At 42.9% G+C, this 18,291-nt stretch overlaps 1 protein-coding gene across 2 annotated transcripts; it reads right to left on the reverse strand.

Annotated features, from left to right (window-relative positions):
* Positions 1 to 3,837: 3,837 nt before the first annotated feature.
* atp5f1c (ATP synthase F1 subunit gamma) lies at positions 3,838 to 17,973 on the reverse strand (the record flags this gene model as incomplete). Of its 2 annotated transcripts, XM_084326151.1 has the most annotated exons (9): positions 17,880 to 17,973; positions 17,321 to 17,355; positions 15,216 to 15,347; positions 10,529 to 10,733; positions 8,988 to 9,131; positions 8,617 to 8,681; positions 6,245 to 6,400; positions 5,075 to 5,171; positions 3,838 to 3,993 (listed from the first exon to the last, which is right to left on the reverse strand). In XM_084326151.1, the coding sequence occupies exons 1-9, from the start codon at positions 17,924 to 17,926 to the stop codon at positions 3,990 to 3,992; spliced, it is 885 nt and encodes a 294-aa protein (XP_084182277.1). In that variant the 5' UTR covers positions 17,927 to 17,973. The 2 variants fall into 2 exon arrangements, with proteins under 2 accessions (XP_084182277.1, XP_084182278.1); XM_084326152.1 differs by lacking the exon at positions 3,838 to 3,993 and having other exon boundaries at positions 5,071 to 5,171.
* Between the last annotated feature and the right edge of the window lie 318 nt (positions 17,974 to 18,291).

Consider the following 18,291-nt stretch of genomic DNA (forward strand, 5'->3'; position numbering starts at 1 on the left):
CGAGGCTCCGAGTCTGCAGCTGGACCCTATTGGCCCTGGGTGCGTCTTCGATCCTCCTCTCTCCTAAATCATGCCTCCTCTCGCTCCTCCTTCCCGGGGGGCGTGAATATTTTCCCTAACGGGGTTGCACTTCCACGTTCGGTTTGCGCGATCTGATTGGCCACTGACGTTGCTGGTCATGTGACATGTGCGCCCAATCGTGTGACGCCTGTTTCTATCACTATTTCCGCGTCGAACAGCCTGCAAACTACCTAACGACGCCTAGTTTATCACCGGTTAAGCTTAGGCGACTCTTTCGAAGTTGGTTACGGTTAGAGTTTGGAATCGGGGCTGGCGTTCTATCGCCCTGCTCTAAGGGTCAAAAAGGAAAGGAGCTGAAGTTAAAGGATAAGGTTGGTGTAATTTAATCAGCTGCGACCAGGAGCTCTAAATAGGTTGCTCTGTCGGTCGGTCGGTCGGTCCACAAAGTGTCCTCGCCCTCTAGTGGCCACGGTTTTCGTGGAGGCAGACATTTTGCACGGAGGTTGAGTGCGCGCGCGTGCGTGTGTTCATGCCAATTGGCTAAAAGAGGGGCGTGGCAGGCGGCGCAGCGGACAAGGCGCTCGTCACCAACGCAAGAGACACTGGTATCGAATCCAGCTGTCAGCGTTGCTTCCGGCTTGGGCCGGCCGTCATACTGGCTCGATTGGCAGAGTCAGCGGGGAGGGAAGCCGGTGGGGGTGGGTCCTGGTCGTTGTAAACAGCGACTCCTACAGTTCGGTCGGGGCGCCTGCACAGCGAGGGAAGGATCTGGAGGGAGGTAGTGTGATCCTTCCACACGTTACACTCTCCCGGTGAGAGTCCGCGCTGCCAGGTGAAAAGAAGCGGTGGGCTGGCTACACATGTGTCGGAGGAAGCATGTGATAGTCTCCGCCCTCCCAGACCGACGGTAGGGGGTAGAGTGCGCAACGACCAGGAAGGGGATTGGGAATTGGCATAACGACTAACATTGGGAGGGGAGAAAAATGGAAAAAAAGGAGGAAAAAGATAATAAAAGAAAAAAAAGAAAAGAAAAAGGGGGCGTGGCAATGGGAGTGTCCTATCTTAAAAAGGCACATAACTTCCAAATGGAAAGGTTGGTCAGCGTGATTTTTTTTCATAGCCGCAGTTTGCGAAGACGCTCTCTGATTGGCTAGCCTGCGTACAGCGAAGACCCTCTCTGATTGGTTTAGCTCCGAAGGGCTCTGCCGCCTTGTACATATATATTCTCTGCTTCGAAGTGGTTAAGCTTTGGCCCTCTTTCGAAGTGGGTTATGCTTAAGAGTTTATCTTGGACCACCAGCCCTGATTCCAAACTCTTAAGCATAACCCACTTCGAAAGAGGGCCCAAGCATAACCACTTCGAAGCAGAGAATATTATATTATGTACAAGGCGGACATTTCTATCCCAGAGCCCTTCGGAGCTAAACCAATCAGAGAGCGTCTTCGCAAACTGCGGCTACGGGAAAAATAATCACGCGGTTGGTCACCAGGATCAACACACATGAATATGCAGTTGAGCTCAATGGATTTCCAGTCACAGCCAAATTAATTCCTTGTAAAGACTCTTTGGGGACCTCGGTGAGCAGAAATGGTCAAATACACCATTTTTAGAATAGGCAAAAATAACTAGGGATGTCCGATATTATCGGCCGATATCGGCAGTAAAATGTGATATTGGAAAATATCGGTATCGGTATTTTTTTTTTTTTAAACAATATATATATTTGTTTTTACATTTATTTAACCTTTATTTACCCAGGCAAGCAAGTAAGAACCAATTCTTATTTTATTTATTGTCAAAAGTATGCATGTTGGTTTAATTCAACAACAAGAGATATGTAATGTTAATTTAAACTTTTTTAATTATCATATTTTGCACAGATAATGCTTACATTTAGAAAGCCTTTTGAATGCATCCAGTGAAATTATTAGTTACCTGAAATTATTCCATTTTTTGGGGGGAAACCCTGCATATATCGGTATCGGAAATTAAGAGTTGGACAATATCGGAATATCGGTAAAAAAGCCAATATCGAGCATCCCTAAAAATAACCTATTTATACAGTATGCGAATAACTGCATGGTTCTCGCCCTAAAACTGTCTGTAAAGGGGAGACTCTTGGCTACACACAGAACCCATTGTCGTTCAGATATATTGAGGCGAGGTCAAGGGAGTTTGTCTCTCCCCATGACTTGAGGATCATTTAGCCCACTTCCTGCTAGCATGGCGTGGTTGGCACCAATGGACACCTTAGGATGTCTAGTTTCATACCAGTATCTTCACTCTAGCTTTAAAATGGAGGACGCCATGCCCTGTGAAAGACAGTCCCCGCGGGGGTCTCAGAGGGCTAATATAATCCATTGGGTTCAACTCATTCCTCAAGTAGAATAGGCTATTTCTGATTACTTAAGTCGATAGTTTATGAAGCTCCATTGGTGATTCACGCTCATTAAATTGTATTTAAGATTAAAGTATATATATACATTTTTTACCATCCAACCAATGTCTAATTATGTCAAATTACATAAAGGTTATTTTGCTCCAGTCTGGTCCAAGTGCAAACCTCTCGAGTATCAATTCCCCTTTTACTTTCAAGTTTCCGACTAAAGTAATGACCCATTATTCAATCTGTATTCCGTTTACACAGTAACCAGAGGATGACATCTCCAATGTTTTGTAATCACATTATCGGTTGCATGTAAAGTAAACCCTTACTTCGCCAAGCATGTGGGGGTGTCTCAAGGTGAATCTAATGTGCATGTACCTCAGAGTTTAACAAGAGCCAAACGGTTTAGAAAGTACACAATGTGCAATTCAAGGTGATCAACAGGCCACTCCCACTGAGGAGAATGACATCATTACCAATCAGATGAATGCAGTATGGATGGGCAAAACTCAACAAAATTGCTATTCGATGGTCACTGGGAACTATTCGACTACTATTCAAAGGTTTGTTACATTTGAATTGTTTACTAAATAGCGGACGTGAGATATTCAAACAAGCAAGCTAGCTGGCTGGCACCATTGCAATGAAAACCGCTAGATATTTGGGAGTTGGATCAGGCTAATGTTACATCACATCACTGATGCTTGAAATGTGTGAGCTTAGTGAAACAACATGGCAAATGTACAAAACCTTGCAACAATGTAACATATCCAGTCTCCCTTCTTCCATCTTGCTTTTCCGTTCTCCCAGCAGCTGTTAACAGACTGTTATGCTACCTGGCTAGCTAGCGGGCTGTACCCAGCATGCCGTTCAGCAGTGTAACAGTTAATATGGGTACCTCTCAATACACTACAGTGTAGGTGCTGGTAAAAACAAGGGAAAACAATTTTTTTTTTAAGACAAAACGATAGTTGCATGAACTATATCAATTTGTATAATTGAATGACTATTTGAAAATGTTAATGCACATCCCTAGAATGCAGTAAAATGGTTCATTTCCATAGATAAATTCAATGCAACTCCCAAATGCATCCCAGCGGTGTATCTACTCAACCTGGCAACGACAGAAGAGCACACAACCTATACGGACAAAACTGAACAAAACATTTAGTGACTTTTCACTTTATTCCTTTGTTCCATTACATGTGAATGTAACATTTCTACCCCCATAATACAAGGCTTACAAGCAAATTGTAGTTTAGGTCTAAGTGCCAATAATCCAATTCCAAAGAAGTGAACATTACTAGCGATACAATCTCTCACTAATGAATGTGATTAATGCCCAGGATGAACAGTCTGGGTCAAGCAGACACTCATGTACACAGGTATTTATTATCGGGAGGAACGACAGACGGGACATATGAAAGGATAAGGGTTCTCTGTAAGAGGTTTATTTCTCAATATATTTTACAAATAGAAGCACAAATGTTCATAAATTCTTTGACGGCTGGCTCTAGCACTTGGAACTGAAGCGTGAATGCTACGAACATGGGCGACGACGAGGAGGACGATCTTGCCCGTTTATCTGCAAGAAAAGAAGAAAGGTAGTGAGAACACAGAATCACCTTAAAGATCTGATCGAGGACGGCGCTAAATAAGACACGGGGTTGGGCACCGAACTCTGTACTTTTAATACCAATTCACACTTGATCAATCGGTATCAAATTTCGGTACCTTTACATGTTTAGTATAAGGAGTGTAATATACTAGAGGGAGAATTTTCGACAAATATATAAATGACTGTCCCATCTCTTGGGTCTTTGGGAAGACCAGACGAGGAGTTTGATAATATGAGGATGGCCAGATAATGTTGATATTCAAACATTTAAAAACATAATCATGCGATTTATTTTGTGTGGCGTGTTACAACAATAAATAACAACATGTTCTAAATAAATAACAATGTTGAAGTTTAGACTTTTTTTTTAACAATTATTTTTACAACTGAATTCTCTTTTTTGTTATTACATAGATCGTTAAGTAATGGAAAAAAGGGTACCGTTGGGTACCGATATCAAATTCCAGGAACTGGTACAAGTACTGGTTCATATGTGACCGGTGCCCAACCCTAATAGGACAGTGGTAGTTTCTAAAAGCCTAGGGGGAATCTAGTCTACCGCACACAGCAGATGCTAAAACTAGCCCAGAAGTAGAACTGCCGTCTAGCACCGACAGTCCTGGTCTGGTCTGATGGGACATGTTACCTCCTGTTTTAAGACATGCTTCAGGTCCTGAGAGGGGGGGGGGGGGGGGGGGGGGGGGTCATGAGAGAGTGAGAGCAGATCGGGGCAGAAATGACAATTAGTGATGAAAAGGGTTTGGAAGTGATGTGATGTGCAAGAAGTTGAGAGAGAGAGAGGGAGTCTTTGAGAAAAAAGGAAAAGGCGTCGAGGTCACAGACAAGTTAGTGGAGAGAATGAGGAGGGAATGGATAAAAGGGAAGGTCGAGTGATGTATGAAGAAATAGAAAATGAGCTATGGAAGAAAGGAGCGGCTGCCATTATGATTATGAAAGGAGAATAGAAAGAACGATGGAGGAGAAAGAGAGAGATAGGGGGGAGGGGAGGGTTCAGGCAGAGGGCAGGAGAGATTGAAAAAGTACTTACAGAGCGGCAGCGCCAGAGATGATTTCAATGAGCTCCTTGGTGATGACAGCCTGTCTGGTGCGGTTGAAGGTGAGGGTCAGCTTGTCAATCATCTCAGCTGGAAAGAACCGGAACAAAAATCACAGAGAGCACATTAACACAGGCTCGCCCATCCTCTAGGGATCAAGACTCGGTTCGCTTGGAAGGGGGGGGGGGGAAAGGGGGGGGGGGGGGGTCCCCTTCAAAAATTCCTTATCAAAACTAAAATAAAATTGGTAGGTTACTTCCTTATATTACATAATTATTGGAATGGAATTTGGGAACTTATAGAACCCTTTCTAGTGACTGGCTGGTCCTTCCTCCCTTGAGTTTGGTCAGAACAGGGTAAATCTGCATTTCGCTATGATGCCTCTAGATTGATTGAAAACTTTATTAACAGATTGTAGAATGGGTACAATACAGTACGGCTCAATACACACAATTGTTAAGGGGATGCAGAGCAGAGAAAGACTTTCTAGCTCATGGAATGAACTCAAACTGTCCTTAAAGCTTGAGATTCCCCCCTGTTGCAGTTTAAAACCTTGATCGCCAAACCGTCAATCAAGTTGTACGTGATTCTTTCCCATCCTTACTTTATGTCTCGCCTTGTTGTCTTATGGTTGCGATTTTATATGCTCATTTCTGTATGTACACCTGACGTGACTGTAAATGAGGGAAACCTCAGTTGCCTTTCGAGTTTAAATAAAGGTTTGAAATGAAGAATGAATGTTCGGTCTGTATTTTTGACATGAAAGACGAACACCAACAGCTTGGGAGCCGCGAGCCACCGTGAAGCCGTGTGGTTTGCACCGAGTGAATATCACCCGTCTATCATTCAATCTGTGTGAAAGACAAAGATTGTGATTTCAATGTTAAACAGGTCGGGTGAATTTTCCCAACTTCAACATGGCGTGACCGTGAGAGAAGGTTGGGAGGCTCCCGTGTTATTCATCCACCCCGTCTGTCTGTGTTTCTGCCCATCCGTCTCGTCTGTGTGTGTGTGTGTATTTCTGTCTGTCTATAAGTCTCGTCTGTTTATCTCTAGACCCAGAAGGAGACTGAAAATGTGAAAAGGTATTGCGTATGGAGCAGGAGTGCGCCATTTAAATCTCCTTAGAGGGTAACCCATGGATAGTGAAACAGCGCTCTTACTGGCGTTGTTGCTGGCGCTGTCCATGGCGGTCATCCTGGCGCTCTGCTCGCTGGTGGTGGACTCCTTCATGCCGTAGAAGAGCATGTTGACCAGGGCGAACTCCTGGTAGTTCCTCAGCACGTCCGCGTCGATGTCGTCGTAGATGCCCATGGTCTCTGTATCGTCGGGGAGAATACGGGACACGTGTTACTTATCGTCCGTCTCCTGTGCTACCGTCTCCTGTGCTACCGTCCTCTGTGCTACCGTCCTGTGCTACCGTCCTGTGCTACCGTCCTGTGCTACCGTCCTGTGCTACCGTCCTCTGTGCTACCGTCCTGTGCTACCGTCTCCTGTGCTACCGTCTCCTGTGCTACCGTCCTGTGCTACCGTCCTCTGTGCTACCGTCCTGTGCTACCGTCCTCTGTGCTACCGTCCTGTGCTACCGTCCTCTGTGCTACTGTCCTGTGCTACTGTCCTCTGTGCTACCGTCCTGTGTGCTACCGTCCTCTGTGCTACTGTCCTGTGCTACTGTCCTCTGTGCTACCGTCCTCTGTGCTACTGTCCTCTCTGCTACTGTCCTCTCTGCTACTGTCCTCTCTGCTACCGTCCTCTCTGCTACCGTCCTCTCTGCTACCGTCCTGTGCTACCGTCCTCTGTGCTACTGTCCTCTGCTACTGTCCTCTGTGCTACTGTCCTCTGTGCTACTGTCCTCTGTGCTACTGTCCTCTGTGCTACTGTCCTCTGTGCTACTGTCCTCTGTGCTACTGTCCTCTGTGCTACTGTCCTCTGTGCTACTGTCCTCTGTGCTACTGTCCTCTGTGCTACTGTCCTCTGTGCTACTGTCCTCTGTGCTACTGTCCTCTGTGCTACTGTCCTCTGTGCTACTGTCCTCTGTGCTACTGTCCTCTGTGCTACTGTCCTCTGTGCTACTGTCCTCTGTGCTACTGTCCTCTGTGCTACTGTCCTCTGTGCTACTGTCCTCTGTGCTACTGTCCTCTGTGCTACTGTCCTCTGTGCTACTGTCCTCTGTGCTACTGTCCTCTGTGCTACTGTCCTCTGTGCTACTGTCCTCTGTGCTACTGTCCTCTGTGCTACTGTCCTCTGTGCTACTGTCCTCTGTGCTACTGTCCTCTGTGCTACTGTCCTCTGTGCTACTGTCCTCTGTGCTACTGTCCTCTGTGCTACTGTCCTCTGTGCTACCGTCCTGTGCTACCGTCCTGTGCTACTGTCCTCTGTGCTACACGGTCTCTGTGCTACTGTCCTGTGCTACGCGGTCTCTGTGCAAGTTTCAAGTTAGTTTTTATTCGTCACGTATAAGGTATCAGGGCTGTACGCTAAGCTTTTTCACTAGGGGCACACTTGCCCCTAAATGAGAAATTTAGGGGCAAAGAATATTTTTTAGGGGCACATTTTTAAATAACTATTTTACCATTATAGTAGGGCTGGGCGATATGGCCTCTAAATGATATTGCGATATTTTTTTGACAATATCACGATATATATCGCGATATTTTGACATTTCCTCTAAAGCACTTAAAAATGCTTGATTTAACCCTTTGATGCATACAGTCACGCCAATATGATGATTATAATAAGTCCCTGCAACATATGTTTGCATTATTAAACCATGAAGATGCTTTAAAAAAGAATTTAATGAAAATGTACTAAGAGTAGTCTACTGACACACCAATAAAAAAATGTATTTACATCGAAGACCATTTATATAAAAACTCTTGGGTGCCTTTATATATATATATATATATATATATATATATATATATACACACACACACACTACTGTGAGAAAATAATAATCACACACAAAGGGATAATGGCTTATAGCAGACTTAATGATTTTAGAATATTTCAGATAATGAAATTTAAATGTTTATATCATGAACTATCCAGTAAGTATTTATACTGTCTGTAACGATTGGCTACTTTAAATCTTGAATGTAGAGAGAGAGCGAGAACGAATGAGAGAGCCAGCCCCCCCCCCCCCCCCCCCCCCCCCTCGGGTTTTGTTCTAGGTTCGCGTTTTCATCGTCTAAGCTGCCGTAGGTGATGACGTCACACTCGAATGTAAACAGGAAGAGTTTAACACACGGAGATGGAAACTGGATGATATACAGAAACGAATAACTAATAAATACGAAGTTATGTTTAAACTTCTGTTGTCAAGTGTCGTCAATATAACGCCCTGAGAATGGGCTTCATACAGTAAAAAAGTAAGTAAAAGAGGAATAACTATACAATACACAAACTAAAGTACAACCCAAATACAATGAAGTTTAGTATATTCTAATCCAATGCTACGCGGTCTCTGTGCTACGCTAATTGAGTTTATTTAAGTTTTTTTTACAAAAAATAAAATATAAAGGGAATACCGTACCTGAATTGGCGACTGTGTCGTTGGAGAACAGAGGCGTCTTCATCGTCTTGTAGGAGATAACAGACCTGTATAGTGAGGAAGAGGGGTTCATTATGTTCATCTAGTGAGGAAGAGGGGGGTTCATTATGTTCATCTAGTGAGGAAGAGGAGGGTTCATTATGTTCATCTAGGGAGGAAGAGGGGTTCATACTGCACACTACAATTAGACGGGCAGGTCAGCCTGTTTTGATCATAATTAATAAATGGTGCCGTGTGTGTAGACTGCACACGTTGGTGGCATTCACTGTTAACGTACTGTAGATGTATATGAAATCACATTAAATATGAATTAATGTGTAAAACTGAATGAAATAGATTGAAATCAGTCTAACTTGAATTTGTTGAAGACGATGGTCCCCTGGTCAAACTCGTAGCCTGAGTTCAGCAGCTCCGTGGCGATGATGGAGGCGTCGCTGAAGGTGGGGGGCTTGCGACCCATTTCTTTGCAGACCATCATGATGTTTGACTTGTGAGTCCTGGTGAGAAAGAGGAACAGTTTAAGTGTTGCGGTCCAAGTAGTCTCACACGGGCAGAGCCCTTTCCACACTACGTTAGTGCTCTGCCAAGCACTGGACAGAGGCCTGGTTGAACCCATTATCGTTCTGCTATAAGGGAAAACAACCCTCTGGAATGTTTATATTTCTTTAAATCAATCACAATCTCCCCGATAGATCCCTGCTAGGGGTGGAACGGTACGCATTCGAACCGTACACCGTTCGGCACGACCTCCACGGTTCGGCGCGTGTGGGTATTGTTCGGTTCAGGGGATGCAAAAAAATTAAAAATAAGTTGTCTTCATTTGGCACGGAGAGGTGAAGCGCCCGCTGCTGGCTGCAGCAGGTGGCGCCAGTCAGTTCGTAGAAAGTCAGTGGAAATGGCAAGCGCAATATAAATCAATCTTCATTAGGACTTTAAAAACATTTGGCATTAACATTACATAGGCCTACATCTTGCCATAACGTTAGCACGGTTTGTGACGCTACAAGTACAACGCATGTTGGTAGACCGCGGCCAGCTCCAATACAGTCAGTGAAATCATTATCAGACATCAATGAAATGTTACCGTAGCTAGCGGAGGATAAAATGAGAGTCTGAGGTGGGGTGTCGAAAGACTAGGGCTGACCTTCGATTTTTTTTTTGGAATTCGAAGCTTCTGGGCCGAGATTCGATTTTAATTCGAAGCTTCGAGATAAAGAAAATTATTATAATTATAAAAAAAATTAAATATAAGAAAATTAATTGTTGTGGGACTTGTACAGCACTTTGTTCAACTTTGTCAGTGCTGTAAAGTTTAAACCTTTTTAAATCTTAGACAAACAAAACACTTTGCTTTCATGAAATATTGTAAGCCGTCATTTGAGGCTTTATAAAAGCAGCACAATGAACACAAATCTGTCAGTGCCGAGTCCGACCTCGTCTTAAATAACCAACAGCATTGCGTGTTGTAGTTAACAGAGAGATAGTTGATCTAGCAAAAAAAAAAAAAAATTATTTTCATATTCGAATTCCATGCCCATCGAACAAAGCTTCGAAGTATTTATGACAGACCTACGAAAGACAATTAAGCATTACATCACGCGCAGGAGTGGGTTGTGACAATTAGACCATGCCTAGGGGTGGTCGTTAGACACCCCTACGACTGCGCGTGGTGTAATGGCTTTTATACAACTGGCACATTCATCCAACCTTATTGATATACAATAAACACACATTAATTGAAGATTTATTGAAAAAACCATCCGCCAGAAAAAGTAGTTCCAAAAAAAATAAAAAATAAAAAGAAGGAGTTGCCTCCATGTGGAAGCAGCTTGGAAGTGCATCCAACTGTTCTCAGTAGGACATCTCTATAAGAACCTTTCATGTCCCCCAGTACCTCGTCAAGATGCTCCTCAGCTTGTCTCCAGCGCAGATCACCTTCACCTCCGTGTCGGATCCCAAGAAGGTGGCGATCTCGGCCTTGATGGCCTTGGCCACGTTGGAGTGCACGGCGCCACACAGGCCGCGGTCAGACGACACACCGATGATCACGTGCTTGTTGACCTTCTCCTCGGGTTTGATGTCGTTCTTCTCGTACAGGGCTGGGGGACGAGGAGAGGGAGGGGAGACAACACTCTTATTATCGGTTTGCTCAATCTGACTCACTGATGAGTAGGGATGGGTACCGAATTCGGTTATTTTGAGATACGGAACCGAAACACGTCGGTACTACCGAGTATCGATTCAAGTGAGATACCGAAGAAAAAAAGATTTTTTTTTTTTTTTTACCTTTTTTTTTTTTTTACCTTTTTTCTTTTCATGTCAACGTTCACACGCACAATATATGCTTACCTAGGATTTGACTTGATTCAACAACAAAGCAGTCGGAGCAATGACAAGCCGAAAACTGTCGAAATTGTAGTTATTTGAAGTTAGGATTTTTTTTCACGACTGAGGTAGGTAAATCAATTTTTTTTTAGACTAAAGTACCGAAAAAAGGTACCGTTGGGTACCGGTATCGATTCACAGGTACCGGTATCGGTTCAAATGTGAAAGGTACCCATCCCTACTGATGAGACATCCCACAGAACATTCACCGGCACAATTACAATAATTCTATGAAACTAGACGGCCTCAGGAATGCATGCTAGCTTTGGCAAGGGGAAGATTGACATGGCCCTTTTAAAAGTGGGTCTCTTGACCCCTCACCTCAAGATGTGTGAATGAAAAGGGGTTCTTCTACGTGTAGCCATTAGTCTCCCCTTTAAAGACACGCCCACTTTATGCTAATCCCACGCCGTTTTGGACAAGATCCATGCTTTAACTTTTTGCATGCAGTATAAATGTGTTCTTTTTGCCCGTTCTAAAAATGGTGTATTTGACAATTAATGCAAACTGGGGTCCCTAAACAGTCTTGGATTTGCATAAATTGGGTATGAATGGAAAACTGAGACTCTTGTGGATCCAATGAGCAGCCCATGTCTTTGCAGTTGTGACGTTATTCTAAGTTTGACATTTACCGGGGCCAGTTTCTAATTGCAGCCACCTGTAGGTGCTCTTTGAGAGCGGTTTTGAAGGAGGGCAGGGATTCACATTATTTTACGGCGGTGGGTAGGGCGTTCCACATTATTGTGGCATAATTGCTAAATGTGTTTAGTCCCTTTGTGATGTTAGTCCCCATAGTAGCGATTTTATGAGGCCATTTTCTTTAAGCTCAACTGTATAAAATGTCCTATAGTGACCTCTACGACAATCACAGCCTCATGAAACGTTAAAACCACAAACTAGAGACCTGGTCATTCAGAGGTTGTAGTACTCGCCATCGAATTGCAGAAAAAATGCAATTCTCACAGAAATCTCCAAATGTCAAAATGATTTGATGTCAAATGACGGCATTCATTTTTCTACACTGTCCCTCAAGGTTTTTAATGTCTAAATGTGGTATTGTGGAGGGATTTTTGACCTCGTTGATCAATTCTCATGTGGTCAAAATAGTTACATTTTATATCAAAATCTGTCTAACAAATATAATATAATAATGCAGGACCTGCTCAGAGGTCTTTAATTGGCATTGGCTATTATCCACAACACACACACACCGGAACACACACTCATGCATTGTCTGTAGGATCGCTGATGCGATTCGTCTCTGCGATTAACCCATCCCGTCGTCCTTCCCCCCAAGGGCAGCCGGGAGCAGACAGGCGTCAACGTGAGCCGCGCCAGGGGACCAATCCAAGTGCTCCTGTCCGTCTTCGTCAAGGACGCCACAGCGTTAGCGATCTGTTGTTGTGCATGTTTTTCCATTGGGTTTATCTTATCGGGGGGGAAACCCTTGCGAGCACGGGGAGAACATGCAAACTCCACACAGAAAGGCCTGGGAGATACCCCACCTGGGTACCTGGCATCATGGAAACCTGGTCCCCAAGCGGGAATCGAACCCTGGACCTTCTTGCTGTGAGGCGACAGTGTTAACCACTACACCACCGTGCCGCTGCAACTATTTACGAGACATAATTGAGCATGGCAATGGCTAGGCCTGCCGCGATAAGCAATAAATCGATTAATTGCTGCGATAATTAAAATGAATGCAATGATTTTGACGGGCGCGATTAATTGCTATTTGCGCGTTTGTTTTAATGAGGCGGAACCAGTGCCCCTTGTCAGTCACTGTCCGTGTTGGGAGGCGGGCCGCTGACGTTACTAGAGTACAGCACAGGAGCTCCGTGGGGCAACGCCACATAGCTTAACTACATTTCTCAATAGTGTTGCTCCTTTTAACCAAGTAGCATTATTTGTAGTGTAACGTTAGCTATTTTTAGACCCAAGTAGTTACTCGCTACTGCCCGGAGAAACTGGACTGCTAAATAAAAATGAAAGATAGAGCTTTGATTCTCATTCCATGCTAACAAACATTAGCTAAATAGCTAACAAACGAAATACAACGTATAGCATAGCTACAAGTACAACACAGAATAACGTTAATACAATTACATGCATCATTGTTTACAATGAACGGGTGGGGCTAGTCAAAGGACTGGACACGGGGACAAGTTAAACATGAATTAATTTATTATAACACTCCGGTAGTTTCGAGTCGTGCTGCAGTGCCTACGCACCACAGCTATTCTATTATATACTGCTTTGACGCTTCCTCCTCATCGTTGATTGCCTGTAGTAGCTGCATCTAACGTTAGTAGCTGTAACGTTAAAACTAACCTAAAGTTAGTTGTTCACCAACAATCTCAATATTTGTTTTATCATTAGCTCAAAAACACAGAACCGAACGAGACAAGTTGTCGGCTCATAGGTTCTGCTTAGGATAATCACAACAATACTTCCGGTCCGGTCGGTGGGCTTCAAAATAAAAGTCTAAAACACCGGAAAATACGGAGCGGTGGGCTTCAAAATAAAAGTTTGGGGAAATAAATTTCTCAAAAAAAATTCTCTAACCGGTCGCAATAATATCGCTTATCGCAATATTTTCGGGGGCAATTAATCGCCCAGCAAAATGTGTTATCGTGGCAGGCCTAGCAATAGCCGTCATACACTTCCTTCATAAAGTTCTATGCCCTTATACACACACTAAACGTTACAACATTTGAATCGCCGCCTAACCAAAACACTAGAAAAACTGGACACAGTGCCGAGTTGCATCTCAAATTCATATGCAGGTTCCCAGCTTTCAGATGACGTCACCACATCTATGTGGCCTCTAGGGACCCGTGAATCGATACCGGTACCCAACAGCACCGTTTTCGGTACTTTACTCTCTAAAGGTGTAATCTACCTACCTCAGATGTAAAACAAATTTACAAACTTCTAATTATTTATTTAGAACAATTTGTGTATATATATATATATATATATATACACACACACACAAATCTTTAAATAAAAAATAATGTTTTACAAAATAACAAGTACAAAACAATTAAACAAAAGACAATATAAATAATCAGAATCCGTAAGCACACTTGCGACCGTTCTCGGCTCGCCATCGGCCCCGACTGCTTCGTTGTTGTTGAATCAAGTAAAATCCTAGGTCAGCTGTATTGTGCGCGTGAACGTGAGGCACACTTCATAGGTTTCGTTCATGCTAAACGTTTAATTTTTTTATATAAATAAAAGAAAGTTATTTTTTTTGTATTACCGAAATGTAGCACCGGTGGATTTCACGTGAATGGGTACTCCGGTAGTACCGACGTGATTCGGTCGATACCCTTAAATGTACGGGAATCGGTAGCCATCCCTAGTGGCATCTACTGTGTTGACCCCGTTATTTCCCCCAAAAAGATGCCGTCCCGTTAGGCGTTCCAACAGCGACGCCCCATGGCGCTCTCATACCAAGCCGATACAGTGACACACAGAGTAACCACTCCATCTACCCAACAACCTCCAGGTTAGAGCCATATGAAATCCGGGTTCACGGAATAGCGGACGGAATCGCGGAATTGAGCAATAAAAATGGAATAAACAAAAAAATAATATATATATAATCTTTTTTTATTTTAATTTTTTTTATGTTGTGGGACTTGTACAGCACTTTGTTCAACTTTGTCAGTGCTGTAAAGTTTTAATCTTAGACAAACAAAACACTTTGCTTTCATGAAATATTGTAAGCCGTCATTTGAGGCTTTATAAAAGCAGCACAATTGAACACAAATCTGTCAGTGCCGAGTCCGACCTCATCTTAAATAACAAACAGCATTGCTTGTTGTAATTAACAAAGAGAGGCAGAGTTGATTTTGCTAAATAAAATAAAAATATATCATTTATATATATATTTTTTTTAATAATCACATTTTATTTTCATATTCGAATCCCATGCCCATCGAACGAAGCTTCGAAGTATTTAAGACAGCCCTATTAAATGGACTGTTATATCTTATTAAATTGTGGACATTTATTCATTCCCACTTATTAGACACTATTTCTGATGGTAAAATGAGCATACAAAGCAAAATACAGAATTCTGAAATATTAAAACGGAAAAAACAGAATTTGGAAAAAAATTTAATGGAATTTGGAAAAAAAATAAACGGATTTCATATGGCTCTACTCCAGGTGTGTTCAGGACGTACCCAGGGCCCCGGTGCCGTAGACGCGGGCGGGCTTCAGCTGCCTCTCAGCGCGGGCGTACTTGGCGGCAGCCACCATCTTCATGGACTTGGTGATTTTCTGGATGTTCTTGATGGACTTCAACCGGATGGTGACTAGAAGAAGAAGAAGAGTACAATGTCGCTCGCCGTCACCAATACACTGGTACATTAAAAGTCGTAGGCCGACCTTGGCCGGTATCCACGCGAGGGATTTATGAATATATACAATTACTGTGGTGTGAATATTCTGTGTTTGTATGACCCTTCTTCTCTAGGAGTGCATATCAAGTTGCAAGATGCATTTGTCACATGTACTGTAAATTGCAGTGAAATGCTTCCACATATATATATATATAATATATAGCTGATAATACTCTCCAGTTCCTTATCATATAGTGAGGAAATCCTCCACAGAGAAGTGTTTAGGTATAGGGATGAAGTCATCATGCAACATAGATGCAGTCAGTTTACTGTAGGCCAGGGGATGTGTGAGGTTAGGACACTTTAGACATGTATATGATATCACTTTTAATCTTGGCCGCAAGGCTGTAGATACAGCTACCTGCCAATATGACACAGGTGCATTGATTATTCATGGCACGTGACAGTGCTTCTGTTTTTTTTTTTTATATCTACTTTTTCTCCCATTTTCTATTTTTCTCCCATCCCAATTTTCATATCGTCCAATTATTCCCTCCCCTGTCTCGAACGTTGTTAGGCCATGCCTCCCACAGGTCAGCTGTAATGTGGACGAAGCCTTGCATCACGTGTCCCCTCCGGTAGTCGAGGAAGCAGCCGTCGCATCTTTTCACCTGCACGGCGCGATCTCTCAGCTGCGAGGGTCTGCGTGGGAGGGACACGCCGCCCTCGTCGCTTCCTGATTCTGCTGCACAGGCGCACCAACCGACCTGTAGGAGTCGCTGTCCACAACGTCCGATCCCCACCCACCAGCTTCCCACCCCCTAATACTGCCAATTGTGTTAGTATGAACGACCAGCCAAGCTGATAGCAACGCGGAGAGCTGGGCTCGAACCCAGCATCTCCTGCATTGGTGGTGAGCGCCTTGCCCACTGCACCACCTAGCCGCCCACACAGTGCTTCTGGTTTTCAAGATAAACCAATTAGAGCCGAGTTGATACTAGATACAAGTGCTTGGTGCTTCTATTTTGAAGAGCAGGACCACAGCGTCCCAGAAATAATCAATGCCCATGCGTTGCATCGACAGGTAACTTGTGTCTGGCCAAGGAGAGTGAGTAAAAGTGATCAAATTGCTTTTCAAGAATACGAGCAGGTAAATTCATAACCTTGCACGCCCTCAAATGAGGGTATCTGCATTGCACAGCGCCTTCGATCTCTAAAAATTCATCATTGCCTATATTTATTGTGACGTATAATATAACCAATAGGGCATACACATTTGTTTACAGTTCTCTCATTTTTATATTCAGAGTAAATTATATTGTTTACACCGTTTATTTTTCTCATATTTTTATATTCAGATCAATGTGATTGCCTATACTTATGTCTTTCTACCATTGCCCTACCCATACCTGTACGTACCCCACGCTGCCTGCTACTATACCCCAAGGGGATCAATAAAGGATCATATGTAATCTTACCTAAAGATCTCTCTATGGAGTGTTTCCAGACTGTATATGGCTAAATTGTACCTCATCCCATTTCTGCATTGTTCTGTGTGTATAGTATATTGTATTGTAACTCAGTTACTTTTCTACTCTGCATTGTATGTACATTGTATATATTGAACACTTTTGTCTACATACTTGACTTCTATTTTATACTTACTATACTTATTTTATACTTTTTTATATTTTTGTCTAGCACAATCTCTGGAGGAAAACAGAAAGAAGCATTTTATATAAAAGTATTCTGTACTTCTGTATGACAACTAATAAAGAAACTTGAAACTAGGACAGTGTGGTCTACCAGCTAATGTATGTAGAACTTTAGTCATAATGTCATGTCTGTAAAAGGAAGTTAATAATTGTGAAGAAGACATAAAAGGCCTCTTGATATTGCATCGTGTACTTGTAGTTTATTACAAAGACGACAGGCTTTATACTTACTGTCCTTCAAGGTGGCCATGTTCCTGACCTGCCCACTGGGAAGAACACAAATCACACATTCAATACAGGACAGTTATCAACCTATTGACACCATATTTTCACATAGCAAGCATCCACCAGTTATAATGGTATAGAAGACAAACTGGTGCATGGGCTATAATCAACATGATATAATATAACATCATTAACTAACGTTGGAACACAAAGTACTGGACTGTGGAACAAGCTGTGTTCTGCCAGTGCGTGGCATAATAACAGGTGTGGCTGGATTTGACAAAACATTGTGCATTAACTTTACACAAAAGTGTAATAAAATGAACAAGCATAATGACAACACAAATGTCAACTTAGCTAGTTAGCTAGTTAGCTTAGATTCAAGCAGCTGAACTTGAGCCCTTCTGAAGCTAGCACTGTCACTAGCTAGCTGCACTCGCCCTTGCAATGAATCAATCACTTTGTCCACGAGAAGACTAAATGGTTCAACTATATTCGTGTATACGTGTTGAATGCCCATACGACGATGGTAACAAAAGGATGTATGTATTAAAACAAACGTTACCATTGTGGCTGGAAGAAGATCAACGCGCTGCTCCTGGCGACGAACATGTTGCTTACTTCTTCAATGAAGGTCAGAGACGCGGCACTGCGCAGGCGCAAGTCGACGGCAAAATGGACGAAAGTCTCGCGCGATGTGAAGAGAACACGCGTGAACGTGTGACGTATGTACACTGCTCTGGAGAGAGAGGCTTTAGTTTAGACTCTGAGAGCCATGATTAGTATGTTTAGAGAAAGGGTTGAGGGGTGGGGGAAAACATTAGTATTTTATTTTATTTTATTTTATTTCATAAATGTTTTATACATGTAATAAATGTAATACATTTAGTGTATTGTATTTTTGTATTTATTTATTAACAACAATACATAATAATAAGTTATAACCATTGTGAAAGAGAAGTTAGAAGCCTGTTTTG

The sequence above is a fragment of the Notolepis coatsorum genome (genome assembly GCF_963971535.1).
Source record: "Notolepis coatsorum genome assembly, chromosome: 12".
Lineage (NCBI taxonomy): Eukaryota > Metazoa > Chordata > Actinopteri > Aulopiformes > Paralepididae > Notolepis > Notolepis coatsorum.